This window comes from Fusarium solani (assembly GCF_023522795.1).
Source record: "Fusarium solani strain SB1 chromosome Unknown bctg00000012, whole genome shotgun sequence".
NCBI lineage: Eukaryota > Fungi > Ascomycota > Sordariomycetes > Hypocreales > Nectriaceae > Fusarium > Fusarium solani.
In genome coordinates, this window is record NW_027072146.1 from 1,398,940 (window position 1) to 1,410,808 (window position 11,869).

The 11,869-nt window shown below is 50.4% G+C and overlaps 4 protein-coding genes across 4 annotated transcripts; 2 read left to right on the plus strand and 2 right to left on the minus strand.

Annotated features, from left to right (window-relative positions):
- Positions 1-129: 129 nt before the first annotated feature.
- Positions 130-3,551, minus strand: MRS44_016463 (uncharacterized protein; the record flags this gene model as incomplete). Its single annotated transcript, XM_065618040.1, has 5 exons — positions 130-1,460; positions 1,509-1,674; positions 2,096-2,511; positions 2,577-3,222; positions 3,450-3,551. The coding sequence occupies 5 exons, from the start codon at positions 3,549-3,551 to the stop codon at positions 130-132; spliced, it is 2,661 nt and encodes an 886-aa protein (XP_065474112.1).
- A 515-nt stretch (positions 3,552-4,066) lies between these two features.
- MRS44_016464 (uncharacterized protein) lies at positions 4,067-6,171 on the plus strand (the record flags this gene model as incomplete). Its single annotated transcript, XM_046276708.2, has 6 exons — positions 4,067-4,735; positions 4,791-4,835; positions 4,891-5,438; positions 5,497-5,710; positions 5,764-5,899; positions 5,954-6,171. The coding sequence occupies 6 exons, from the start codon at positions 4,067-4,069 to the stop codon at positions 6,169-6,171; spliced, it is 1,830 nt and encodes a 609-aa protein (XP_046130955.1).
- Positions 6,172-8,772: 2,601 nt separating this feature from the next.
- On the plus strand, positions 8,773-10,266 carry MRS44_016465 (uncharacterized protein; the record flags this gene model as incomplete). The annotated part of the gene is made up of 5 exons (XM_046284166.2): positions 8,773-9,075; positions 9,123-9,491; positions 9,559-9,694; positions 9,753-9,953; positions 10,004-10,266. 5 exons carry the CDS (start codon positions 8,773-8,775, stop codon positions 10,264-10,266), a joined length of 1,272 nt encoding a protein of 423 aa, XP_046130954.1.
- A 658-nt stretch (positions 10,267-10,924) lies between these two features.
- Positions 10,925-11,194, minus strand: MRS44_016466 (uncharacterized protein; the record flags this gene model as incomplete). The annotated part of the gene is made up of 1 exon (XM_046281353.2): positions 10,925-11,194. The coding sequence occupies one exon, from the start codon at positions 11,192-11,194 to the stop codon at positions 10,925-10,927; it is 270 nt and encodes an 89-aa protein (XP_046130953.2).
- Positions 11,195-11,869: the final 675 nt, after the last annotated feature.

Consider the following 11,869-nt stretch of genomic DNA (forward strand, 5'->3'; position numbering starts at 1 on the left):
ACAAAGACAATCATACTCGATGAGCATGGGTATAAATCTTCTCCATGTGCCATGTAAACCATGAATATCAGGACTCTCGTGCCAGCTGAGGACCAAAGTCTACTCTGCAACGATATCTATCACCGACATTCATGCAAGTGCAGCAAGCAGCAAACTCCCAACCCCAGCAAGAGCCCCGATACGTGACCAAAAAATCTGGGTCTTTGACTTCTTCTGCTCCTTCAACTTGTCAAGCTTTGTCTGAATTCCACCCTGCTCCTTCTTGTCCGCGTCTCGCTGCTCAACCTGACTGGCTAGAATCTCGCGGTTGATCCTCTCCATGTCATTTACCCACCTTTCACTCTGCTCCTTTGCCTCCCTCTGACGCCTTTTGATGTTTTTGATCTCCTCTTCGTATTTTCTTCGGTCCTCCCTTCTGGAGCGGTTCATGCTATTCTTCAGGTCGCGAATGACAGCGTCAGAGCTCTCGAGGGCTTCTCTTAAGCGCCTGTGGCCATCTTCCTTCTCCGCGGCAAGTCGCTGTTCAAACTCTCGAACAATTTTTTGCACCTCCTGGCTTTGCTGCTCGCTGAAATCATGCAGCTTGCCATCAAACTCAGCCTTCATGCGACGTCGCTCCTCTCTGGCTTCCGTCTCAGTCTCCTTCTTGATGCGAACTGATTCGGCAAGCACTTCTTGAACCATCCGTTCCAGCCTCAGCTTCTCGTCGTAAAATTCTTGCTCCATCCGACGCCGTTCCTCTCGCCTATCCGCATGCAAAGCCGCTTGCTCGCTCTCAATCTCTTGCAGCAGTGTCATTTTTTCCAACTCCATTGTCTCGATGATCTCCTGTAGGTGCACATCGTGGTCTCGTTTCGCTTGTTCCTTTTCGTGATGGAGAGTTTGGAGAGCCTTCTCAAATGCTCTGCGCTGCTCGGCAAGCTCAGAGTTCAAGGCCTCACCGGCCGTCGTCTGATCGACCTCCAGCCCTCTGTGGACCATCTCTTCCTGCACTTGCAGCGTGACGATGTCCAAGTCAATGACCTTGGAGACAATTTCCAACGCAGATTCTCGAGTGTTGTGGAATCTCATAGTTTTGGAACCTTTGCCAGTCATATATCCCCACCATTCACCTCGAGCAAGGAGTTGTTGCTCGCGATCCTCGCCCTTGCTTTGATCCTGCAATTCGTCCCAGAACGTCGTTACAAGGGCTACGTTTTGAAAGGCGGCATCTCCGCACAGATTGCGAAACATAGTGAGGTTGCGCATAATGGCGTTTGTCATCCGCTCGTCCTTGATTCGATGCAAGTATATGATGCCGTTCAACTTGAGGTTGTTCTTATACGAGGAACTAAGGACCTGAGCAACGTCTGCAAGGACGTCGGCGTCTCCGCGGTAAGTGTCATCGAAGCCGGGGGTGTCGAAGAAGACGACTTGCTTGTTTCCCAAGCGACATTCGTACATTTCGGTTTTCTGTGTGCCTGACGCATTGTAAGTCTCGCATCCTAAGCTGCTGGTGAAAGACCTACACGAGGAGAGGTTATGCCCAACAGTCGGCCCTTTCTCTCGCCCCTTTCCAATCAGGTGCTGCAGGAAATTGCTCTTTCCGGAGCCGGTAACCCCCATGACAGCAATGAGGGACAGAGTTTTGGCGTTCTCTTCCCTCAAAGCACGGTCTGCCTGCAGCCCAGCTGGCTGTTGTCGTGTTACAGTCACCATGCTGTCATCTAGTGACTACCTAGAGAGCTTGAAGTCAAGCTTTTCGATGGTGAATGAACGAGAGTAGTACAGTGGCGCGTCTCTAAGACCGATAAAGAGCACGTCATCCCCCCGAAGGCTTGAAATACTCTGTCTACTCCGTCTCGAAGTCACAGCCTGGTTTTAGGATGCGCCACATACCCTGGCTATTGTTAGCGCCGTGGCTGGTTGCCTTGCGAGGCAATCTGCATGTTTTCGACTCAGCCCCCGCCATCAACTGCAATAAAAAGTCCACAAAGCGACGTGGATACCAATCAAACAGTTGTCACTTAGATCGTCCTCCTATCCTACTGGTTTTGGAACAGCCTCGTTGCCTTGCTCAGGCGCTTGAAACCCACACAACTGCCTTGGACCACACCACCCTGTCTGCAAGCTGACCATCCTGATGGACAGGCTCCGACACAATTCGCGGCCGAACCATGACCTGAACAGGCCTCCCATCCAGATGTGCCCCTCGTGCTCCATGCAAGACGCTGTCCTCAGCCTCCATGTCTGGCTGTGCTGAACGAAAGTGTTTCAGGTCCTGTTGCTCCAAGCCTTCGACGCTAATCAGGACATGGCGCTTCCATAGTTGCAGTGCCAGTTTGCAGAACTGCTCCATCAGTTCTGAGAGCTCCAAGAGCGCATCTTCATGAACTTGCTGCAGCAGGCATGCATATTTTCTAGTGAAGTCCTCTGCCCTTTCCCTAAAATAGTGCTTCGAGGGTGGAAAGGTCACCTCCAAGAACTCGACAGTTTGAACACGCCAAGTCGTTATGGCATGAAGGTTGGTGCCTATTTTTCGGTCAGCTCGCCTTTTAACCGCTTTACCATGTTTGACGCCCATGCGAACAACCCACCTGTGAACGCCGCATCAGAGGCTCTTGGCAGCCAGTCCTGGAGAAAAAATGGTTCCATTAAAAAGCTGTCGCAAAGGAACTTCGCAAGTGCAGCTTGAAGCAGCACGGGAGCGGCTGTTTCGTCCCGCATGTTGATCTTGAGATGCGCCGGCAGATCAGGAGCATCAGCTAGGATATTGTTGGACATGAGCACAGTCGCTGCTCCAGATTCGTCTATGTCATCGGTTGCGTGAATGTCCAAGCACCAATCGCGGACAATGCCATCAAACAAGTTGCTAAGACCTCGCCGGATCTTGTCGTCAGGCAAGTTACTGGATACGTTGCTACTTAGCAAGCTGATGGCGTTAGAATGGACCTTGGCAATGACATTCTCTTGGTCTCTTATTTCCTCTTTCAATTGTGTCACTCGAGCCTTTTCCCTCCAGAGGTCTTCCTGCAGTCGGTGGATGGATGCCTTGCATCTACTGTTCTCACTTGTGAGTTTCGTGTATGCTGAGCTCGTGATTGTGACATAGCTGCGAGAACCATAGCTTCTCGTCTCAACCACGTTTTGTCGAAGAGAAACGGGTGACTGGCCAAAAGGTCTCTCTGCATGCTTTCCGTCTCCAGCGCTCCCCCCGACGGGAGTGATTCCAGTATCCAATGGCTGTGCGCCATAGGTCTGAGCCCGAAAATCACTGCTGTTTGTGTGTTTGACCGGGCTTGGTCTGCTGGAGCTTCTGGCGAATGCACTCTGTGAACAAGTTGACGGTTCAGGTTCATCTACCTGGACAGAGCTTGATTCAACACTCCTCACATTCGAACATGAATCCTACCGTTGCTGTAAGTTGGAAAACGACCAGCATCTCCAGAACAGAGGAAAGTGGCACTTACAGGTCTTGCAATTTCTCCAATCCGGCCCTGCATATCTGCACCTTGTTCAGTTACTGGTGGGGAAACATAACAACCCTCATTTTCGCTGTCTTGTGTGTTCATACTAGGCGAGCTGAGGTGCCAACTGATCACTGTAGGTTACCAAGGTGTAAACAATATGGAAGATCCAATAATCAAGATGAAGAACGAGAAACTCGCCATCTTATGCAAATATCGCAAAGCGCCTGGCAATTGTCGCCCGGGTCTGTTGGCTGTCAGCATCTGGCGAACCAGGCTCCCAGCCTGCCTCAGGTTGCACCCCAGGGTTGGGACCGACACGTCAGAGCTGAGCCCAGCTGCAGCAATCTGTGGAAAAACCTAGCCAATGTCAATCGTAGAGTAAGCGCTGCAGCCTAACCAAATGACAGCGCCCATCTTGGCGGGGCATTTCAACCAAGTGAGGCGCTCTCACGCCTTTTTCGGAATCAGGCTCGGGGAATCGGCCTTTCTCCTTATCTCGTAGTTACATCTTGGACCCTTCCGTGTTTCTCTTGTAGTGGTCTGCTATTCTGACATCTCGCGCTCTTAACTTTTTCCACCCATTCTTTATTTTGGTGTTTTCAATCCCTGAAATCTCAATGTCTTCTGATGACGCCATTTCCATCCGAGCGAGGGCTCGGCTCATCGTGGGCATCGATTATGGAACAACCTACTCGGGCCTTAGCTTTGCAATGTCCACAGCCACCGACTTCAAAGACATCAATGCTTGGACAGCTTACCCTGGCGCCTCATCTCATCAATCAGAGCATTGCGAAAAGGCCCCCTCGTTGGTCTCATTTGATGATGAGAATGGGGGAGATAGCGGTCGAGACCTATGGGGCTACCAAGTCGAGCCAGACATGAAAGCATATGCTTGGACGAAGCTCCTGCTTGATGGCTCAGCTCGAGCGTCGGAGTATGATGATCCAGGCCTGAAGAAAGCCATAGGTAGCGGTATGATGAAGTTACCTCAAGGCCGTACCGCAAAGGAGATCGTCACTACCTATCTTCGAGGGCTAAATACCATGTATCAAGGAGTTGTGACCGAGAAATTTGGCCAAGCCTACTTTGACAACCTCCCTGTCGACTTCTGGCTCACTGTACCTGCAACCTGGTCGGATGCGGCCAAGCAACTCACACTGGAAGCGGCTCGGGACGCAGGCTTCGCGTCTCGACCTCATGATCGTGTCCGTCTAATCACTGAGCCGGAGGCAGCAGCTCATCTCGCCCTAAGGTCCAGCATCCACCACGTCCAGGACTTGATAGAGGTACGTTGACGCATATGCCTCTTCAAGTTGTTCACATCTTAACTTATGTTTCCAGGTTGGAGCCAGGGTGATGGTGTGTGATCTTGGAGGTGGCACCGTGGTAAGTGACCAACCTATACTTCTCAACTTCTCAACGCGAAAGCTCATCTCTCTAGGATATTACGAGCTACGAAGTTCAGAGCATTTCTCCAAGGCTCAAGCTGCGGGAACTCTGCGTCGGTGGCGGCGGCAAATGCGGCGGCACGTTTGTCGACCGCAATTTTCACGCCCTCATGGAAAAGCGCTTTGGTGAGGCCTTCACATCTCTGGACCCTGAGATGACTGGTCCAGGGAGCCGCTTCATGGATCAGTTCGAGATGGCGAAGCGGGATTTCAGTCTGAATCAGCCCAAGACTCGGCCTCATCGATTGCATCTGCCGATGGGATCCCTGCAGGTCACACCAGAGTCCAAGAAACACTATGATAGTCGTTTTGGATATGTTTTGATCACTCATGAGGATCTAAAAACCTTGTTCGATCCTGTCTGGAGCAAGGTTATTGGCCTAGTGGCTGACCAGGTCAATCGAGTGAAAAAGGAGACCAGCACAGGAATCGATCACCTAGTGCTTGTTGGTGGTTTTGGCTCTTCGCCTTATATCAAGGAGCGGTTGAAGGAGTGGTGTCTTGACCAAAATATCAGAATGACGACGCCTTGGAGCGGAGCGTAAGTATTCTCCTCAGACTCGCATAGAGAAAAACCACTGATCAACCCTGCCTGGTAGGTGGTCAGCCGTGGTCTGTGGTGCCGTGCTCAGGGGCATTGAAGGCGCCATTACGACCGAAAGAAGGTGCAGAAGGCACTACGGGTACGAGTGTTCGGAACTCTACGACCCGTTGAAATATCCAAACTACGACAAAACTAAGCGATGGGAGTTTAAAGACGCTTACTCAGAACGCCATCTGCTGTCAGGTTTTATGACATGGTTCGTTTCTAAGGTCTGTAATTCCGTTACTGTATTTTTCCATCTCGCTAAGTACTCAACGGATAGAATGATGTCCTACAAACTGACTGGAACGTCTCCCGAGGCTTTAATAGGGAGCAGTCATCTGCAAACAAGCTCTCCAGCTCAATTCGACTCTACGCTTGTAGCCTCGACGAGAGTCCGGACACAATAGAGAGCGAAGGTACGTACTGGGGAACGCAACAGCGATTTATGGTGCTGATATAAGCGTTTCTAGATGTCGAATACATTGGAAAGATCAAGTACCATCTCAACAGTTTGGATCTCAGCACTGTCAAACAGAGGAAGATAGATGGCGGCCAGATCGCATACCGAGTTCCTATGACTCTCAACCTTCGGGTGTCCGATGAAGATGGCTTGTTTGAGGTCAAAGTCCTACATAGAGGAAAGGAGTGTGGCCAGGCAAAAGTTGTTTTTTCTTACTCGGTCGAATAGACAAGTATTATGAGGGTGGAAATGAAGTTAGTTGTGGGCTACCAGTAGAAACATACCAGGGAATTATAGGTCGAGAAATTGTCTTCGGTCAAGAATGGTCAGAGAGTAAATCAATAAATAAGCACCTCATCATAGTGTCAAACCGCTTCCAGAACATCCCAAGTGCCGAGCATGCTATTATTCATCTAAGGAATTATTTGGTACCAACGCATGTTACCCAGGGCAGTTCGCGGTTTTGCAAAAGGTTGAACAGATCACTTTCGTTGAAGAATCCTTTACTGAATGCCTTCAACCTCTTAACTCGTCCTTAGTAACGAAGCACGGGCTCCCACTATGCGAAATTGAAACCTCACTCCAACACTTCTATGGACCTTCCTGGTTTCCATCTCCGTCTCTTTACACAGCAACTGTCACTACACCGCCTTTACGTAGGCTACGCAAGCGGCTTATTAAGACTCATCAAGAGAGGATAAACTAATTCTAACAGAGGATTTCACAGGCGTTCCCCCTGGACGGCCCAGGAACCGTGCAGCGGGCCCGCCTGCTGCCATGTGAGGCTAGGTGCCATTAGGTAGTTATCTGGTTAGCCTGATTCCATGGAAGACACCAACATCATCGATATAAAGAGAAAGGACTGGTGTAATGTTGTGAGCTCGGCGTCTGTCAGTTTTGGTGTCTCTCGGCGTTCGATTTGGCATTTTATTCGGTCTCTTCCAAGCCGCTTAGTCGACCTGCCGACGAAATTTGGTCAACTTAACTGTCAAGCCCCTTGAAACTTGGCCGAACTTCGCTCGCTCCTACACCCCCGCCTAGACTCAATCAACTCACAGGCTAGACTGATGATTGTACAAAGAGGACCACGGTTGTAATATGCACTCACTGATCAAGCATCAATCCTTGCAAGGGGCCGTCTCCTGGGGTAGGTATGTCATCTTGCAGGCTTCTTTTCGGCCTTGGCCGGCCGCTCATCCTGGATGAGGCATGCGCATGCGCCAGGCCTGGTTCTACATATGAGCCATCCAAGCTCGTGATCAGTCACTTCGGGTACTTGTAGTAACTACCCTTGATATTGGAGTTCGATATATCGTCCTGCAAACCTAGCGCTTCGGTCTAGACCATGATACTTGACTTGACATGAGGCCATGACCAGGGGGTCCTCATGATGATATGTACCTGGAACTCGGGAGGAGGTTAACATGCTGCCAGTCTAAGCTAGTCGAAACACTAGACAGGTGGGTCGAGGACCTTTTGACAGGCAGCCACGCTGCCTTTCCCCCGATCTAAGGCGCGTATACCCGAGACGACGAGCACCATACAGGTGAGCAGAGATGATGCTCCTCATGGGTCACATCCTAACTGTGATCTTCGGGCAAAGGGTTGTCATTCAAGGATCTGGACTTGGTTGGGCACGCTGGGTTGCTAACTCAGGCAGCTTTCACTTAGTTCTCTGCCAGATCGACGCGATCCTTGTCTAGCTCCGGAAAATCATCTTAAGGTGGACAGTCTTAGTTTCCACTTCTGGTGGCGGTGCGGCTTGCGTGTAATCCATATTTTCCTGTGGGGAACGACGTGATGCTCGAAAGTCTGCAACGGAACATTACACAGCAAACAGTTGTATTGTCACCGCACTTCCTACCATGACTCCAGTCTGGTCTGCATATGTGAAGAACTACCTTCTTCATCAATGTGGCTGGTGGCCCCTTCTAGAAGCGTCACCAAGTTCTCTATGGCGTTAGTCTAGGCTACGAGGAGATTTGCAGAATACCCAGGGAGAACATGGCTACCCCTCGCCGCTACCAACTGCACCACGACTTATGCCGGGCTTACCATTTGCACGCCCGAAGCACAGCACCTACCTAATTTGACTCTCTCTCCGCAGCCCCTGAGCTTTTCCCCTACTATGCTCGGCTGTTGCTAACGTTAGGTCAGTCATCCAAGTCGCCGAACTTCGAAGCCAGCAGGAGGCTCAAGCGGGTAGAAAATTACGTCAGAGAATTAAATGTCTCTTCCAACACAGGAGTGGCTAAAAGAACCTTGTCTGAGGAGTTTTTAAGATTTGATACAAGCTCATACATGGGTTGTGTGACAGGTGGGAGCTAGCCCCTGCACTAGTCGTGTCTGACCTCCGAAAATTCAACGGTCAACTAATTGATTAGCTTCTTACCTGGGCTAGACAGAAGTTCTCCCAAGTCCTGGCTTCTCTCATGGTCCCACCTTTCCCTCTCGGGAACGTTAGCTGCAGATCGCTCAGGAAAGCCGACCAACAGGGCATACCACGAGTTTCAGGCTAGAGCCCAGATGTCCCCTTCATGTGATAACCTCATTTCAACGCCTCAACGGTGTCTACAACCATGATGTACAATGTATATAATGTTGGTCGAGACTTGCCATTTTCCTCCTCTCTCAGCAAGCTCTCCGTCACCACATTCATTTCAATTCTTTCAGTTCTTTCAATTCTTTCAGTTCTTTCAGTTCTTTCAGTTCTTTCACTTCATTACATTCTTTGATCTTTAACCACTACGCTCATTGCTACTTGTCCTGTGTGACTGCGTCATTCCTTCAAATTCATCTGCTACATTTTACCCTTCAGCCTGATCCATCATGCCCAGTCTTCGTCAGGTCTCTCTCCTTCTGGGAGCCATCCTCCCTGCTGCCTTGGCTGCGCCCTTTAATTACAAGCTGCAGGAGGAAGTCATTCCCGGAAAGTACATCGTCACCCTCAAGACGGATTCCGATGACACCACGGTCCAATCTCACCTTCACTGGGTTGAAGATGTTCACCGTCGCAGCCTTTCGAAGCGAAGCACTGTTGGCATTCAGTCGACCTACAATGCTACCAACTGGCATGGTTACTTTGGAGAGTTCGATGAGGACACGATCAAGGAGATCGAGGCCAGCCCTGAGGTAATTTCAGCTACCCCTACCTTGTACCACAACTAACATCAAGTCAGGTTGCCTTCATCGAGCCCGACCACAAGATCCACCTCCAAGGCGACGACGAGGACGGCAAGGTTTACCTCTGGGAACAGCCAGGACAGATTTCCAAGAGGGCCTTGACTACCCAGCAGAGTGCCCCCTGGGGCCTCGGAGCTATTTCTCACCGCGAGCCTGGTTCCAATAGCTACATCTACGATACCTCTGCCGGTGCCAAGTCTTACGCCTATGTCGTCGATAGTGGTGTTCAGATCAACCACTCCGAGTTCCAGGGTCGGGCCATTGCCGGACACAGCGTGTTCCCTGGCGCCCATGTCGATACCAATGGGCACGGCACCCACGTTGCTGGGACTATTGCTGGCAAGACCTATGGTGTGGCCAAGAAGGTTAGTGGAAATTCCGCCCCCATTATCTTCATTCCGAGCGTACGATGTACTAAACTGACTTTACTAGGCCCAGATTATCTCTGTCAAGGTCTTTCAGGGACGCGAAAGCTCTACTTCGGCCACACTTGAGGGTTTCAATTGGGCTGTGAATGACATCGTCTCAAAGAAACGTGCTGGTCGATCTGTGATCAACCTTTCCCTCGGTATGCAAGACCCTGGTTCTGAATCTGAGGAAAGAATCAGACTGACAGCCCGCTTTAGGTGGCCCCGCTTCTCAGGCATGGACTGCTGCGATTGCCTCTGCCTACAAGTCTGGTATCCTCGCCGTTGTCGCGGCTGGAAATGGTGACGAAGATGGAAACCCCCTCCCTGCCTCTGGCCAGTCTCCTGCCAATGCCCCCAACGCTTTGACTGTCGGTGCCATAGACTCTAACTGGAACCCTACCTATTTTACCAACTACGGTTCGTTCCGGTTGCCCCAGATGGCTATTATAATTGCTAACCATACCCAGGACCTGAGGTTGACATCATGGCACCCGGCGACCGCATCGAATCGGCTGGCATTGGCTCTTCCAATGCCGTCAAGGTCATGTCTGGCACCTCAATGGCCTGCCCTCACGTTGCTGGTCTTGCTCTTTACCTTCAGGTCAAGGAGAATCTCCGTACCCCTGCTGCCGTGACCAAGCGCATCAAGGCCCTTGGAACTTCTGGACAGATCAGTGGCAACCTCAATGGCAGCCCCAACCTCGCTGCTTTCAATGGAGCCAGCAGTTGATTCAGGGCTCCTGCAATGTCTCGGTTGGATTTTACTATTCTGAAGGTCTGAATACCTTCCAATTATCCCCTGGTGATCTGGCGTGTTGAGGGTACCTGGGGTATCAACTATCAGATAGGGATGACTTATAACTATAATACACCTTGATGGATGTTACGTGTTGCTCAAATTCGTCAAAGTAGGTGCCATGATAAGTTTAATGCATTGTTACATTGTATAGCAAAAAGCTGTTTTAGTCCTAAGCCCGACTCTTTTTCCCCCTTCATCTTCATCTGTCCGGCATCTCCCGCCCCCTTTCGACTCGGTACCTAATCAGGTAAATTCCAGAGCAGCTCCTTACAGCATTGTTACGTGGATAGGTCTCCATAACAGCCGTCGTCTATGGTAGTTCAGTATCATCATCCGTCGCTCAGCAAGAAAATCCACAGTCAAGGTCAACAGTGACGGTGCTGGAGGTCAAGCTGGGGCTGTCTTGCTTGCCAACCGAGCATCGGCCATTGTTAGAGTCCCACTTTCCGCTTCCCCAAGCATCGTCGCCATATGTGAAAGTAGCCTAGTAAATTCTAGATCAGCAAGTCATTCAAAGAAATTGTTTTCGGCTTTCATTAATCCAAGGAGGGACTTACAACATCATCACCAGATCCATGAGTGTTGATGTTTAAGACCAGGGGAGGCCCTCGCTCTCAGCCATGAGCTGTCCGTCACCCCAGATGCTCTCCTTGGACCAGATCAATTGCTGCTTGCCGTCATAGACCCAGACGTTCATCTCGTGGGAGCCCTTAGCGTTCTCTCCGTCGAAGGTATGAACGTGAACGCCACACCATCCGCCGTTAAAGCGCTTGTTGATCTTTGGGGCCTCAGCTGCTTCTTGGGCAGGGGCAGCAATGACGAGACCAAGGAAAAGGAGAAAAAATGAGAAGGTCTGCATTTCGAGTGGTAGTAGAGTGGTCCAAAGAGTATCACGAGCTGAGAATAATGTAGGAATATGAGACTGAGTGTTGAGATGTGTGATGATCGATGTATAATCCACTGAGTTTTCGTGGTCGGCATGCCGGATCTTTATAGCCTCCCATCTACACCTTCTTCATACGGTTCTCAGTGGAGATACTGACCTTCCATTCCTTGTGGAATGGGAAGCATCTGGAACTTCGGACATATCAAGCCTTGCAGGGCTGCAGATGCTCAGCCGCGGCCTGGCCCAAGCTTGTTTCGAGATGAGTTGATCTGCAAAGATGCATGGATGGTGCCGATAGGATATAGTGGATCGAAGGATGGGTAACGCGGTAAACGGCGTGACATCGGAAACAGGAGGTCTCATGCACGTTGTTGAGAGATTGAAGGGGAGTCATATCAGCGTCTTCATAACTTCCCCAATAGATACAACACGGGAGATCACTCGTGACTTTGCACATAAGAACGATCAAAAGTGATGACATTAATTTACTGTAATGATCTGAATAACCCCAAAGGACAGGGAATTGGCTTGGGGAACCTAGCTTTCCCGATAGTATGGCCAGTCATGCTGGAGCGTAATCTAGACAAAACAATAGTACTAAGCGTCGGAATGCTGTTGCCTTGAATCCTTCTATAACATCGCTCCATA